General features: G+C 38.9%; 1 protein-coding gene across 4 annotated transcripts in view; it reads right to left on the minus strand.

Annotated features, from left to right (window-relative positions):
- Nucleotides 1-384: 384 nt before the first annotated feature.
- The window catches only part of SLC30A4 (solute carrier family 30 member 4), a 43931-nt gene continuing 27055 nt past the window's right edge, over nucleotides 385-17260 (minus strand). For 2 of the 4 annotated variants that reach the window (XM_058294111.2, XM_004480193.4), the window contains exons 4-8: nucleotides 9157-9310; nucleotides 7875-8076; nucleotides 6640-6745; nucleotides 5690-5824; nucleotides 385-5098 (exon numbers count right to left, since the gene is read on the minus strand). In XM_058294111.2, coding sequence (XP_058150094.1) covers nucleotides 4944-5098; nucleotides 5690-5824; nucleotides 6640-6745; nucleotides 7875-8076; nucleotides 9157-9310 — 752 coding nt within the window. In that variant the 3' untranslated portion in view covers nucleotides 385-4943. The remainder of the gene's footprint in view (nucleotides 5099-5689; nucleotides 5825-6639; nucleotides 6746-7874; nucleotides 8077-9156; nucleotides 9311-17260) is intronic. The other 2 variants (XM_071214168.1, XM_071214169.1) reach the window with 1 other exon arrangement.

The following is a 17260-nucleotide window of genomic DNA, read 5'->3' on the forward strand; positions in this document are numbered from 1 at the left end:
CTGGCGTGCTGCAGGGGGAGACATGCCCGTGGGGCCCCAGGTTAGGCCTTTTAAAACCTTTTCTCCTCCCCCTTCATCACGTTGGGGCCAGGCGCCAGCGGTTTGCTGTTCTGATTGGTTACCCCATGTGTTGGTTCTCAGGGGGCCACTGGGGAGGACTTTTGATGGTATTTGGGGCTTCTCCTTGATCCTGAATGGGGGGACCTTTCCAGAAGCCTTTCCCTCAGAAGGTTTCCAGGCAGGGTCTCACAGCTATGTGGTCTGTGGGCCTTTTTGTCTGCTGGGTCTCAAGCCACCTTCCCCCTTTCACTACACTAACCTGCCTCACTAATACTATTTAGTTGATGAAAAGTTCAGGGATTTAAAGGACCGCACATTTTCACGTTTTAATAAACCACATGACAAAACACTTTATTTAATAAATGTATAGGAAATCACAAATTGAAAATTGCAAATACAGTACATATACATATACTATACTTAGATCCTAAATTACATATTCATACCCCAGCTTCAAAATCTTTCTAAAATCAATCATACACAAAATACTTGGTTTCTAAAGGGGCATATGGAAAAGTATATACAATTTCTTAAATGTGATATGGCTTATTTAATAGCATATATTTATTTAGAGAAGTGTAAGCTTTACAAATATACATTATCTCTCAGGTGCAAAACTGATACACTGGCACATTTCAATTTTGTGTTGCAGTTATTTAATAATATATTTAATTGCACTGTTTAAATTGACACTGTCATAGATTTAACTGGGAAAGTGTTCATAAATGTTTTCCAATCTTACCAAAAATCAGAGAATGCTTATGGGTCCTTATAATACAATTGGAAGAGCAGGTTCAACCCTCTGCAGCAAAAATTCATTGACTGGCTGGCCTGAGTGCACACATACAATTAAATACTGAGGAACTTCCACAACAATTTCTTCTCTCTGATTTGTGTGCTCCTACCAACATTCCAAACAATATCCCTGATTTGCAACCTGAAACAAATCTGAAGCCCTGGCTGGTGGAATTTTCATAAAAGATCTGGAGTTAGGGTTTTCAAGTGCTGTTTTGGTTAGAGAAATATTAAGCTTAATACAATTAGTTAGAGATCGACTTGCATTCCCTCAAAGGAGCATATAGTGAGGTGTCACTATTCAGCTGTGACTAATACCCAAGTGGCTCAAGAGTTAAGCCTGGTTAAAAGACAGCCTTAACCAGGGAGTGCCTGTAGTTCAAGCTGTTCAGCGCCTGTTCCCCACGTGGGAGGTCTTGGGTTCGGTCCCCGGTGCCTCCTAGAAAAAAAACCAAGCAAACAAACGAGAAAAACCAACTTAGGGGAGTCTTTGTGGCTCAGTGGTTGAGCACTGGCTTTCCACATACAAGGTTCTGGTTTCAATTCCTGGCCTCGTAACTCAGGAAAAACAAAACAAAACACAACAACCTTAACTAAATGAACTAATCTTTCCTGTAACTTTAAATTTACTAAACACAAGATAGAGTTAATCTAATCTAATTCCAAAGGGGCTGAAATTCTGTAAAGAACACCTTGTTCATTATGGTGAACCAATGGAAACAAAGAAAATAAATGTATCTAATCCTGCTTGTTTCAGAACCAGATGATTATCTCTTCTAAAGTTGTGAGAGTGGTTGTAGTCAAGTGTAGAAACTCAACCCAGAGTTGTTTTAGCAAAGCAATACTCTATTTGTGGTTGCAGTGTAGGGTCTATTTCCACATTTACTCCATAAAATTCAGTGTGCACAGAAATTTGGATCAGGAATAATCAGTTAAATAAGGTTCTTCCCTACCTGGAAACACATTTCTAAGTGATGCCTTGTCTCTGAAAGATGATTTTTCCTCACATTAAAATGAAAACAAAACAAAAGAAACCACGACAGGGAACCTCATATATCTGCTCTAGCTGGTGTCTATTCTGGGAAAATTCTACTAAAGACAAACACTTTTGGCTGGGATACCTGGGTTCAAGAAATAGAACAGTGATAAGTATAAAAGCAGGAAGCATACTGTTATTAAACAGAACTCCCAGAGTTAGAAAGAGAACAGAAAACTAAGAAACCCAGTGATATGGCAGATAACAATGATGGCAGCTGTGAGTTGTCATCTGTGCTCATATTATAAGGCCCTAAGTAATGAAAAATATATGTAGGAATTATAAGAGCTTCAAGTTCCACATTTCAAAGCCCCATGAAATAGTCCTTATTCAATTACATCCTCCACATTACATTTCTAAGGAAGCATAATGAAACAATAGTTTTTACTTAAAAAGGCAAAATACTGCATCTGGCCAGGGTTGTGTAACACAGGTTTAAGCACACAAATAATTTTGATTCTATTTGCAAATGTTAAAATAATCATAATGAAGAACTGCCATGTTTTTAACATTATGCTCTGTTGTCCCATTGTGATCTGTTTGCCCAGTGCAAAATTGACAATGCTATGAGTTTTTCCAAATCAGCTACACTGCTTTTCATAGGGCAATAGAGAGTTCTTTCTTTGAGCCTTCAGTTCAGAAGTATAAAATGTAGTTGTAGCTTAACAGGTGAAAGATGAGCCAAACACTGTCAGAAGCTTTGTAAGGGTCTTGTCATGTTATAAAAAGTTTAATATATCAACTCTCAAGTCTCACAGACTCAGTAAAGTACAAGTTCAAGTATAAAATTTGTAGTTCTTGCTGGAAAAACAAAGCACAGGAAATTTCACATGTATCTTTTAAGCAGAAACATGCTAATTTGAATTTAAAACAATTTTCAGTGTTTGTGCATTTTACAAAAAGGATCCTTTTTAATCCTCAAATGGATTTGTAGATTGTTTCATCACTTAACTATTTAAGGAACAGGGCTATATGAAAAGCGAGATCTACCTAGATAAGATACAGGAAACCAGCTCAGTAGATAAGGGAAACAATTGCAAGTTTGTTTCCAAATAGAAACTGCAAATAGATATGGAAAAATCCATTAGTATACAATGCATATTCTTTTCTCTTGCTAGATACCCAAAGTCCATAAATGCGCAGATATTCACTGAAATGCCTCATTTATTCTTACTTGGTTTCTATATTTGAGTATTTTGAATTAAAGTTTGTATGCTCCTGAAATTTTTAAAAAATTCAGTCATTATTTTAGATGGATTCACAATAAGAATCCCATAAAGTAAATTTTCAATTAAACTTAAAAATAAGTTTCTGGGTTTTATTAGGTGCCATTAACCCCCATCAATTCTTTTATTAGATACTATTAACCCATGACAATCTTTTATGTAAATTTAGAATTTCTTATCTTAGGTTTACTTATGATGAGGTACTTGGTAGAAAGATGAAATCTGTTTCCTATTCTTCATAATATTATAAGTCATCTGCATGCCTAGCTAAGATTTGAACTCATGACCTGCCTGGTATGTGGTTACTCTGGTATGTGGTTCTTTGAGGAACCCAAGAACTATACCCATTTTTTGGTATAAAAACTGCCCCTCTCAAAAATGGAATCAATGTGCATCAAGGCAATCTCAAAACCATTGTTACAAAATGAAGTAAGAATATTCAAAACCGCCTCTTTAACACAACAGTTACCAATTTAGAACATTTATGCTTAGTGTTCCCATAATACTTTAATGTCCATCCCTATAGCAGTTCTTTAAACACACACACACACACACACACACACGCACACACAAGGTCAAAAAACTTTGAAACCTTTGTTTTCTCAAAGTAATATCTTCTCAGTCATTTCTGCTATGGTGTTATTGAAAAATCTCAAACTTCTACTTTAGGCTTTCTGGAGTCCATGGAGTATCTCTAACTTACACAACATGAAGCAGAAATTCTCTCTGGAGAAATGTGATTAATCTACATGTGAGAAGCAGGTAATTACAAACTGAACCTTAGCCCTCTAGAATTTTATCCTGAAAGGGCAGGCACTGATTAACTGGTATGGAGGCAGGGACCAAGGTACTAAGCAAATGTGAGGTGCAAAATGTAAGGCAGTTCTGTTTGCGTTTTGTAGGCTCCTGCTGTTCTTAAGTAAAGATAATTCTATGCACAATAAAAGCAGTTTCAGGAAGACATAGATCTGAAGCTCCATTCTCCATCCTCATTATTATTTTGTTTTTAATTATAGTAATTTAAGACTAATTTCTGTTCAGAATAATATTAAAAATATTTTCTAAATAATTTAATGACAGTGACCACAATATGTAAGGATTTGGTTCTGAAAAGAATTACCAATAATCAAAAACATTAACATTGAGATTCAAAATCCTGTAACATCTGGAAAAAGTTGTTTAGAAAGTATAACTAAAACAATAACATTAAGACTTACTTGTGAAAGAGAAAGTAACTTTAACATACTTGGGAATACATGCTTATTCCTCTCTAGATACTTACTAGTACTTTCTGAAATATTTGAGAAATAATTTCTGTAAAAAGAAAGCAGCAAATTCCAGAAGCTGGGTGTTAAGATTACATAATAAAAAAGGAAAAAAAAAAAAAAAGAAAAAGAAAGAGGGAGGGAGGGAGGGAGGGAGGAATAAACTAACTCAGTTCTCCAGCACTGGCGTGATATAAAATGGCCTCTAAAAAGTATTTTTAAATGCAAATACTGAATTCTTGATGCTTCCTTGAAGACAGCTACTCTGTCATAATCAACGAAGTATGTTCTTAGATTTGTCTTCTATGAGGTATCTGTAGAATCACATCTCATTCTGTAAACAGTGTTTTGGAAACATCTTCATCTGAAAGTCATGGTGAAGTCTCATTTTACCATTAAAAAGAGACTAGCACTGTCAGGCTGGAGTGACTGTTTTTAGAGTCTGGTGCTTGATATAGTTACAGCTGTCAGGGACTCCATTTCCTCATTTAGGTTGGCAATTATTGCTCTCAAGTCTGTGACTGCAGGGTATATAAGGCAGTGGTCCCCCAACATATGAAATCAGGCAGTGGAACTCTGACAGTTTTCACAAGTTCTCTGCACTTCTTGTCTGTAACTCTGCAGCTGAATAGTACATTTATAAATGCCAAATGTGTTCAATAATAAATGCTTTGCTTTGGACTGTACTTCCTCCCATTTAGATGAACTTCCAGGAACTGCAATATCAAGAAGATATCATTACTATTCATGATACACAGTTAAACATTATACGGGAAGAACACAACCTTAATATACTGTGAACATATTTTTATTAATCCAGTTTTTACCCTCTTTAAAGAATCTGTTAGAAAACTATCAGTTCACAAAGCCAGAATGGCTTACTCTTAGGTAGAGAGAGAATACTAGACATCAATTACAAGTCTTCTCATTAAAATATCTTCTGCACTTCTAAAAACCACATACATGTATTATTTTGAAATAAAAAAATAAAATAGAAAGCATCAGCTTGTGAACTGATTTAAAGAAATAAAAAACATGATCTTGTTTTTTGGGGGAAAAATACATGGTAAATATACTTGATGTCTTTAATCTGAAGATAAACTGTCTTAATGTCTCATATCAAAGAGATAAAAAATTATTGTTCTGTTATCAACAGTGACCTGCAACCTACCTTTAGAAGAGCCTCAACCCTCCCTTAAAACAAATCTTTTCAGTAGAAAAATCTTCCTACTTAATTAGCACAGACGTATAGTTCCGAAAATAGAAGTCCACCAATACCAGCCCCACATTTACTGTCAGCAACATACTTAGCTGTATGTGAACTATGGCAGTAGATTTTCCTGAAGTGAGAGACCAGATATTTAAATCGTCCACTGCATAAACATCTTCTATTTTCATCAATGCTTCTTTGATATAGTCTATATTCAAATGGCTTGGTACACCTATTAGTTCAGAATATATAATTTATAAGTAAAGTTTATTTTGGAAAAAAAAGAAGTTATGCAAAATAGAAGATAGTACTATTTTTAAAGAAATCAGTTGGTTTCGTCAAATTTTAAGTACTTTAAAATGTTAATACTTTAAGATAAATCATACACATATGTATTTTTCACCAAAAATTGAGGGTGTATATATATATATGAGGTTAATAAACAGTTAAAATATTCATTTCAACAAAAAGGAATGCCAATCAAATCAGAATACTTTTTTTAAACATGTTAGATAGGTTAGAAAAAAATTAAAAAAAAAAAAGGAACATCCAAGTGATGATAAACCCACTGAGGAGAACTTATATTTATATACTTAGACTTAATATCAGTTAAGCAAGGATGGAGTAAATATAACAAAATTGCAAGTTAAATGGGAATTAGGTAATTAATAAATAAGTCACTAACCATAATTACATTGGGAATCAAAGAGTTACATTCTTGTCCTAGCTCCACAGTTTATTAGCAGTATGACCTTGACCCGGTTATGTTACCCCCCCGTACCCCCACTTTCTTGCTTATAAATGGTGATAATAATGTCTGCTTTTACTTGCTTAGCTATTATAAAGATCAAATGGTATAATAGATAAGTAAATGCTTGTATTCTTTTATGTTATATAAATATAAGATGGTATTACTACAGTCTAGAAAGTATTAGTAATATAAAAAGAAAGGACATGGCTCCTTCCCTAGAGCCCTCCCCCTCCTACCCCCCAAATCTGGTTTAGGGAAGCAATAAACCCATGCTGGGGGTATCAGTGAGATCTTACCTTCCAGTATTATAACTACCGTATCCCATATGATTCGAAATGTTGTAAAAGCCACCAGTAGAGAAAATACATATGTACAGATGGGATCAGCAATCTTGTATTCTGGCTGAAAGGTAATAGATCAAAATTGTGTGATTAAAAAAAGACACATAAAATAGACTGTAATGCAAAGTAAGGCATGCTCTGTCCTTTGTTCTTTGGGTTTCTTTTTTTTTTAAAGATTTATTTTTTATTTATTTCTCCCCGCCCCCTCCCCAGTTGTCTGCTCTCTGTGTCCACTCGCTGTGTGTTCTTCTGTGACTGCTTCTATCCTTATCAGCGGCACCAGGAATCTGTGTTTCTTTTTGTTGTGTCATCTTGTTGTGTCAGCTCTCCCTGTGTGTGGTGCTGTTCTTGGGCTGGCTGCACTTTCTTTCGCGCTGGGCAGCTCTCCTTACGGGGCGCACTCCTTGCGGGGCGCACTCCTTGTGCATGGGGCTCGGACACCCCTGCGTGGCAGGGCACTCCTTGTGTGCATCAGCACTGTGCATGGGCCAGCTCCACACGGGTCAAGGAGGCCTGAAGTTTGAACCGTGGACCTCCCATGTGGTAGGCGGATGCCCTATCCATTGGGCCAAGTCTGCTTCCCATCTTTGGGTTTCTTTAGCAAGATTAGAGAACACCTTTAAAACTTGGATACAGTAACTGAGAAATAACTTCATTGTTTCCTAGATTGTTTAAATGCCTTTCCTTGTGAGACCAGTTTCCAGAAGCATAATTATTCTAGTGTTTTCTTCCATGCCTTCTCTAAATCTTCCACCCAGAATCAGAGAATACCAAACCTGGAAGGAGTTTTAGCCATAGTCTGGTCTAAGCCCCCCTCAGAGAGGAGGGAACTCAAGTTTAGAGTTGAGGGACTCTATTCTAAAAAAGCATGGCAGAGCTGAGACAAGAACCCAGGTCTTTGGATTTCCAGCTCGGTGCTTGTTCACTACCTAGCAGTTTAGTGACAAGGCTTAGTCACTGAGTTCTCCAGTGAAGGCACTGAAAGCAAACTGTAGAGAATTTTACCCTGTGAGGTAATACTACTGTGTCTACTGCTAACAAAGACCTTTACTGATGACTTAACTGAGCTTGCACCAATGCAAGATGAACAGGGATGGCATTAGTGTCCAGCATACTGATAAAAGACAACCACTTTAGATTTGATGTTGAAATTAAATATATTTTAAAACAAAAATTAGCAATCTGATTACCTTGAATCTTATGATATATGCAGCTATTAGCACACCAACACTCTGTACCAGATCCCCCAACGCATGGACGAATGCAGCCCTCACTGCCAGGCTGCCCTGCCCATGGCTGTGTCCACGTCCAGAACCTGTGGTAGGAGAGTTTGAAGTCGGGGAGCGGGAATGGGAGTGATGGTGCTCAGACTGGCTCAACAGAAACCCCATTCTGTTAAAAATAAAAGAAAACATTATTATTTTTCCTAATGTTATTCATACAAATATTTGTTACTAGTTTAGACACTAATGAGGCAACATGTAACTCATTTATTCATTTGTTAAATATCTGAGCACTTCTTCTGTAACAAGTACTGTTCTAGGTGCTGAGGTCAGGACAGTGAGTAAGACAGATATATTCTTACCACTATGGAGCTTATGGTCTAGTAGGAAAAGCAGAAAAGTAAGTAAATTAATATATAATACATAATGTAATGCTTGGAAGAAAAGTAAAGAATTGCAAAGGGATGGAGAGTGATGGGGATGTGGTCAGAGAAGGTCTCTCTCAGGTTTTATTAGATCTCAGCAGAGACCCAAATGAAGGAAGGGAGCAAGCTGTGGTGGAAGAGTGTTCTAAGCAGAGGGAAGAGCAGAGCAAAGGCTCTGAGACGCAAATGTGCTCACTGTGTTTGAAAAAAGCAAACCCGCTACAGTGACTAGAGTAACGTGAGTGGGGATACTAAAAAGGCTATGGTAAGGACTTTTGATTTTATTTTAAGTGTGAATGGAATTCATTAAGGCAGGGATCTGAAAACTATAGCTTATAGGCCAAATAAGCCCCCCTGTTTTTGTAAATAGAGTTTTATTGGAACACAGACACTTTAATTTGTTTGTATATAGTCTGTGGTTGCTTGCATGCTCTAATTGCTGAATTGAGTAGTTATGACAGAGACTATGTGGCTTTCAAAACCTAAAACACTATTTGGTTCTTTACAGAAAAAGTTTGCTGATCCCTGGCCTAATTAATTAAATAGGTAACTTAAAAAAATTTGATGGTCTTTAGAAAAAAAATCTAGTTAGCATAAAAGTGTTATAAAATAACACTAAAGAAATAAAAAACCTTTTCTGGCCTAAATAAATTCCTAATTATTTGCAGATCAATCTCCATACACCTGAGTAAACTAATGAGGAACTTAAAATAAGTGATTTATTTGAAAAAAAATGTACCATGTAGTTTAAAAATTTATAAAAATACCACTCCAATACATGAATGCATGTACAAAATATTTAATGTGAAAAAAATAGAGCTTACATCACGTTCACGGCAACTCCAACAGCTGCAGTAATGAGCATTATATCTCCATTTATTTCATAGTCCATATGGACAGTTCTTTGCACAGCTTCATGTAAGAGGAATCCCATAAGTATATACACCAATAGCACACTAATCATAGCTGACAAAACCTCTGTGGGAAAGTGTGTAAAACAAATACATTTGTAGCATGGTTATTTTATTCACCCAAATTGAAAGTTGTACAATCTTTTTTTGTTTTTAAATATTTAACAGCTTCATTGGAGTATAATTTGCATATCATTCAATTCACCCATATAAAGTGCACAATTCAGTGGTTTTTAGTATAGTCACAGATATGTGCAACTATCACCAGTCAACTGTAGAACATTTTCATCACCCCGAAAAGAAACTCTATACCCTTTAGCCACCATTCCCTACCCCACTAGCACCTTCCAGCTCTAAGCAATCACTAATCTACTTTGTGTCCTTATAATTCCTGTTAGTGCAATTTTAAAAATTGTGGTAACATATATATAATATAAACCATTTTAACCATCTTAAATGTACAGTTCAGTGGCATTGCTGTAGCTCAAAAGTGAGTCCTTGTCTGATGTGCACCAGGGTCAATTATGACACCAGGATTTTCAGAAAAGAAATAGTTTATTTAGCAAAAGCTAGCATCATGGAGAAAGAAGAGGGTAGTCCTCAAATTTGTCTCCTTGAGTTGGAAGTGCTTAGGGATTTTATGGGATTGAACAATAGGGAGGTGGGGTTGTGGGGAATTTGGGTCAGCATAATTTTGATTAGCTGTTTATGAATCATTTGAGGGGAAGATTACAGTGTGACAGTGGGGAATATGGCAGATGGGCATTATGCAGCTTCATATGCTGCATCAAGGGGGCCATGTGTAAGGGCATCTGACTTCAAGGTTGTAAAACAAGATAAGGGGTGCCCTGGTTTGAGTCTTTTTTAGATCCCAGAAAATTATGTTCTTAAGTTAACCCATTCCTGGGCATGTGAGCCTATCATATGTAGAACCTTTTGGTTAGATTCAGTTAATGGACCTTTTGATTAGATCACTTTGGGTTAGGGCACTTCAGTTAAGGCACTTCATTAGATTGTGGGACCCAGGGTGGGTCCAAACCCTTTCACTGAAGTCTTATATAACTGGAACACAGAGGAAAAGAACTGTAAATGTTTACCCCGCCATGTGAGTGAGGACTCCAGGATCACCTACAGCCACAGAAAGACAGAAAAATAGAAAAACCCTGAGACGCTGAGAGAGAGGCCAAAGCTGAAGAGATGAGGCCTGGAAGAGACAAGCCATATACCTGATCATCTGCAGCCCAGAGACTGAGTGAGAGAGAAGATCCTAAAGGCTGAGAAATGAGCAGGCCGCCACTGTGCCCTGCCATGTACTTGATCACCCACAGCTGAGCTCTGAGAGAAAGCATCTTTATTTTTTATTTATTTATTTTTAAAAATATTTGTTGTTTTTTTAAATTTCTCCCCCCCCCCCCAGTTGTCTGTTCTCTGTGTCTGTTTTGCTGCGTGTTCTTCTTTGTCCACTGCTGTTGTTGTCAGCGGCACGGGAATCTGTGTTTCTTTTTGTTGCGTCATCTTGCTGTGTCAGCTCTCCATGTGTGGCGCCATTCCTGGGCAAGCTGCACTTTCTTTCATGCTGGGCGGCTCTCTTTACGGGGCGCACTCCTTGCGCGTGGGGCTCCCCTATGTGGGGGACACTCTTGCATGGCAGGGCACTCCTTGCGTGCATCAGCACTGTGCATGGGCCAGCTCCACACGGGTCAAGGAGGCCTGGGGTTTGAACCGCGGACCTCCCATGTGGTGGACGGATGCCCTAACCACTGGGCCAAGTCCGCTTCCCAAGAAAGCATCTTTAGATAACACCCCATGTGCCTGATTGCCCACAGCTGCAACTTGGTGAGAGAGCATCTCTTGATGATACCTTGATATGGACATTTGCATAGCCTCAGAACTGTCAATAAATTCCCATTCTAAAAGCCAGCCCATTTCTGGTGTTTATGCATTGGCAGTCTTTAGCAAACTAAAACAAGGGATACAAGTGGGGCCAGTTACCATTTGTCTTGTTACTGACCAGTTACAGGGTAAATATTATGCACTTGCAAAACATAACATCAGCATCAAAGAAACAAGACATCTGGGTGACCCTTCAGTGAATTACAATAGTCACGGATAATTGCTTCTGACTACATCACAATATATCAGAAAATTAGAAAGCATTTAGATAATGATTCAGTAACTATTTTGTTAGCTCTCAGTTACAATATTAATCACTTTTACAATACTGTTTCTAACAGCACTACCTTCTATTACTAAAACTTTTTCATCACCCAAAACAGAAATTCTTACCGATTAAGCAGTAACTCCCCATTCCTTCCTTCCCCTAGCACCTGGTAACTTCTAATTTACTTGCTTTCCCTATTAATTTGCTTATTTTGGATATTTCATAAAATTGGAATCATATAATATTTGTCCTTTTGTGTTTGGCTTATTTCACTTAGAATGTTTTCAACATGCTGTTTTAAAAAAAGATTTATTTCTCTCCCCTTCCCCCTCGTTGTCTGCTCTCTGCGTCCATTCTCTGTGTGTTCTTCTGTGTACACTTGCATTATCAGGCAGCCCTGGGAAACTGTCTCTTTTTTGTTGCGTCATCTTGCTGCGTCAGCTCTCCATGTGTGTGGCGCCACTCCTGGGTGGGCTGTGCTTTTTTCGCACGGGGTGGCTCTCTTTGCAGGATGCACACCTTGTGCATGGGGCACCCCTATGCGGGGGCACCCTGTGTGGCACAGCACTCCTTGTGTGCAGCAGTACTACGCATGGGCCAGCTCACCACACAGGTCAGGAGGCCCCGGGGATTGAAACCTGGATCCTCCGTGTGGTAGACGGATGCTCTATCATTTGAGCCATATCCGTTTCCCTCAATGTTTTAACATGTCAAATATTGTACTACCTTTTATTTGTATTTTCTTTCCTCTGAGGAGATAAAATCACTACCGTTTTTTTTCCTCATGTCATTTTTCTTATTTAAAAAGTGTTTAGTAGCTTAACTGATCTAGATCCTCCACTAATTCACACCCACAACTGTCCACCTTCCTCTGATATCTCTTTAGAGCTAAACTATGTATAGTTAGAGACCAAAGGTAAAACACCACAAACGGAGAACAAATATTTGTAACATATACAACCAAAGATCGATTTCTTTAATAAAGAGTACACTTAAAAATCAATAACAACAAAAAAATCAACAACAAAGCGAACAACCTGTGGGTAAAGGTCAAGAATAGTAATGCACGGAAATAAACAGAAATGGCCAAATTCTCAAAATTAATCATAATAAAAGAAACTAAGAATAAGGTTCCTTTCTTCCCCCTACTAAATTGGCAAAGATTAAAAGGTTTGATAATACCCAGAGCTGGCAAGGATATATTAGTGGAAGTGTCAAAAGGTACTACCCTTTTCCAGAGCAGAATTAATCAAAACTTTAAATGCATTTCTACTTCTGGGAGTCATCCAATAGAAACACTTCCATATACGTATGTAAAGCTTTATATGAGGTTTTTCACTGCAGCATTGTCTGTAGTACAAAAAGACCCCAAAAATCTGGAGACATCTTAAATGCCCACCACTGAGGAACTGAATGAATAAATTATATACATATAATCATGATACTACACAGCCATTTATCTTTAAAAAAGGAAAAACAAAAAACAAAAACTTGGGCAAATTGATAATGATAAGAAGGATAGACAAGACAGTGCTATACATGGGAAGTGGGACTTGGGGGATTTATTGTTCATTTTATTATTTTTGGTACTGTTTGAAATGTAACTTTTTACCACAAACATGTATTAAGTTTAGACTAAAAATTTTTTAGGGCATGCAAGTATTCATAAATATCTTTTGACCCAGGAATTCCTCTTCTAGGAATGATATACATACTCATGCCAACTGAGTTGCACATGTGCAAAATGAGGTATGATATCTACAAGCATCATATGTAATAGTAAATGATTGAAAACAACCAACAAAGTGATTAACAGGAGCCCTTTAACATGGAATTCTTAACTAATATTACCACAGAAAACAAGTGTTGAGACTCAAAACAATAAAAACTGGAAAATACATTTAAAGAGAATGTTTCCTTTAGAGAAACTGGACACTAACCCTTAAGTGTTAAAAGGTATAACAATTGGCGGCAAACTTGGCCCAGTGGTTAGGGCATCTGTCTACCACATAGGAGGTCCGCGGTTCAAACCCCGGGCTTCCTTGACCCATGTGGAGCTGGCCAATGCGCAGTGCTGATGCGCGCAAAGAGTGCCCTGCCACGCAGGGGTGTCCCCCGCGTAGGGGAACCCCACGCGAAAGGAGTGCGCCCCGTAAGGAGAGCCGCCCAGCGCGAAAGTGCAGCCTGCCCAGGAATGGTGCTGCACTCATGGAGAGCTGACACAACAAGATAAAGCAACTAAAAGAAACACAGATTCCCGTGCTGCTGACAACAACAGAAGGGGACAAAGAAGACGCAGCAAATAGACACAGCAGACAACCGGGGTGGGGGAGGGGGAAAGGGAGAGAAATAAATAAATAAATCTTAAAAAAATAAATAAATAAAAGGTATAACAATCTGGAAAAGTTATCTGGGACAACTCATTGCTTGAAGGTTCCAGGTAGTCCAAGTATATATCATTCCATCATATCAAGTACAACAAAGAAAAATTATCTAGCAGTTATAGACTGTTTTCTGAAGACACCTAATTAATACAGCCAAAGCCCCAATAAAGTCCTGTGCACCAACAGGACAGGTGCTGGAAGAGACAGAAAACATACAGTACCAATTCAAATACATGTTACCCTACTCCTGACTTCATTTTACCTTGAAAGAGACAAGGGTTGAAGAAGATAGAGAAAAGACCAACCAAAACATACAAAATTACGGAGAGTACATATGAAATCTAGACTGCAAGCTCCTTGAGGATCTGGACCAAGTCTTGTTCCACGTCACATCTACTGTAGTGTTTAGCAGAGTGGCTTGCACACAGCAGGTACTCAAATAATTTTAAGATGCACAGGCAGAATCATCAAGTTATTCAAAGGTTGAACAAGGGAAGTTGATGAAAGGCTGTATAATTAAGGTTAAGCTAGATATGAATAGGTTATTTACAAAATCCTCCAAAATCAAGAAATAAGTTAAAGGGGAAGGCTTAAGCCAAATAAAAGACAGAAAGCACATGGACTATCTTGTCTTAATTTACAACTGATGATGGTAAAGTATACTTAAATAATGGAAAGAAAGAAGAAATAATTAAAAATTTCAGCGAAAAGTTTCTTGTAGTAGCAGTAGGCTCCTTGTTTTACTCACAAAGAAAGAAAATTTTACGCACATGTCAAGGCTGAAGCCCGCAACTAGGCCATCATTATTATTTTTGTTCATCATTATTTTTAAGGTGATGTTCACAAAAAATTCAATATAGAAATTATAAAGCAATGCACTTTACATCTTTATTTATAAAGATTCATCACTATATAAATTAGAGATATCACTGGTTATGAAAATTTAAAAACCAATAATTAAACATTTTCTCAATATTCCCATTAGGATGATTTTTATTTTATTTATTTTTTAAAATATTTATTTAATTACCCCCCCCCCCATCCAGTTGTTTGCTCTCTGTGTCCATTCACTGTGTGTTCTTTTGTGACAGCTTCTATCCTTATCAGCAGCACCGGGAAACTGTGTTTCTTTTTGTTGCGTCATCTTGCTGCGTCAACTCTCCGTGTGTGTGGCGCCATTCCTGGGCAGGCTGCACTTTCTTTTGCGCTCGGTGGCTCTCCTTACGGGGTGCACTCCTTGCGCATGAGATTCCCCTAAGCAGGAGACACCCCTGTGTGGCACAGCACTCCTTGCGTGCATCAGCACTGCGCATGGGCCAGCTCCACACGGGTCAAGGAGGCCTGGGGTTTGAACTGCGGACCTCCCATGTGGTAGATGGATGCCCTATCCACTGGGCCAAGTCTGCTTCCTAGTGTTATGCTATGCTATTTATTTATTTATTTAAATTTCTCTCCCCTTCCCCTGCCCCAGTTGTCTGTTCTCTGTGTTCATTCGCTGTGTGTTCTTTTTGTCTACCTCTGTTGTTGTCAGCGTCACTGGGAATCTGTGTCTCTTTCTGTTGCATCATCTTGTGTGTCACCTCTCCGTGTGTGCGGTGCCATTCCTGGGCAGGCTGAACTTTCTTTCGCGCTGGGTGGCTCTCCTTATGGGGCACGCTCCTTGCACGTGGGGCTCCCCTGCATGAGGGACACCCCTGCGTGGCAGGGCCCTCCTTGCGTGCACCAGCACTGCACATGGCCCAGCTCACTCGGGTCAGCGAGGCCCAGGGTTTGAACCGCGGACCTCACATGTGGTAGACGAACGCCCTATCCACTGGGCCAAGTCTGCTTCCTAGTGCTATGCTATTTAAATGTGTCCAGTATAAACATACTTCCCCCCATAACATGTCAAGAGATTACTTATGAAACAAGGGTATTTGTGGAACACAAGGAGACCAACTGCTTTGGTGTTTAATTTTATTCCCCAAATTGTATATACCTTTGTGGTCTTCTAAATTCTCTTCTACACCATTATTTCGAAGAGCAAAATAAGGGAAATTAGGTCTGTATAAGTCTGCCAAAGGGGTGCTGATGCAAAGTACCAGAAATCTGTTGGTTTTTATAAAGGGTATTTATTTGGGGCAAAAGCTTAGAATTACAAGGCCCTAAAAAGTCCAACTCAAGGTTGCTTTCTCACCAAAGTCAGTTGCCACATGTTGAAGCAAGATGGTCACTGATCTCTGCCTGGTTAGGGTTCACGTCTTTCCAGGCTTTCTATATCACCTGCAAACTATCAGGAGAATGGCTCATCTCTCCCCAGGGCCACAGGATCAAAAAGAACAAAGTTCTCTCTTCTTCCCATGTGTCTTCTTCAGTGAGTGTCCATTTATATAGACCCACGAAAGGGATAAGGACTCAACCTGAGTTATGCCTTACTGACATGGTAGAATCAAAAGCCCTAAATTGGTGGTGGAAGTAAGTCAAGTGGTTGAGCACCTGCCTTCCACATGGGAGGTCCCAGGTTTGGTTCCCAGTGCCTCCTGAAAAAACACAAAGAAGTAACAAGCAAAACAAATAAGAAAACCAACTCAGGAAAGCAGATGTGTCTCAGTGGTTGAGCGTCAGCTTTCCAAGTACGAGGTCCTAATCCCCAGCCCCCATTACCTCAAAAAAGCCCTAACTTCATTTTATCAAGTTAACTTAAATCCTTTAAATTTAAGACAATCAAAGGGTATCACACCCAGAGGAACAAACAATCCTTCTCGTTTGGGGATTCATAAATAATCAAAAACTGTCACACTCCACACTCTGAATCCCAAAAAGATATTACAATATTCCCAAAATAACTTAAATCCTTTCAGTAGCAATGCTAAGTAAAGTACAAAATCACATCATAATCAGTTATAGGAATACAATTCGTCTTGGGGCAAAGTCCCCTCTGGATGTAGAACTGTGAAACTTACAAAACAAGTTATCTGCTTCCAATATGCAGAGGGACAGACATGGGATGAACATTTGGATTAGCACAAGGAGAATTTGGGAGGGAAACATGAGTCACTGGTCCCCAACAGTTCTGATAACCTGCAGGGCATACTCCATTAGATTTCAAAGTCTGAGAGTCATTCTTAAGATGATGGTTTCTTCTTCTCCCTGGGGCCTCATGGGGACCCAACCTTTACACAGGCTTGCCTAAAGGCCATTTTCTCAGTTCCACCCTCATCAAGCATCTGGGTGGTGACCAAGCTCCAGACCTCACCCTCTAAGAACACTGGGGTGATGGCCACACTTTCCCCAATCTCTGGAGTACAGTTTCAATCCCCTTAGTACAGTGAGGTGGAGGCAACATTCTCCCCAATCTCTGGCATACAGGCCCAGCCTCCTCAGAACAGTGAGGTGGCAACCTGGCTTTCCCTAATCTATGGGGACTAGTTCCACCCCTCTCAGAGCAGTGGGGTGGCGAACTTACACTCTCCAACTCTTGGGGAATGTGCTC

This window comes from Dasypus novemcinctus, chromosome 3 (genome assembly GCF_030445035.2).
Source record: "Dasypus novemcinctus isolate mDasNov1 chromosome 3, mDasNov1.1.hap2, whole genome shotgun sequence".
In the NCBI taxonomy this organism is placed as follows: domain Eukaryota; kingdom Metazoa; phylum Chordata; class Mammalia; order Cingulata; family Dasypodidae; genus Dasypus; species Dasypus novemcinctus.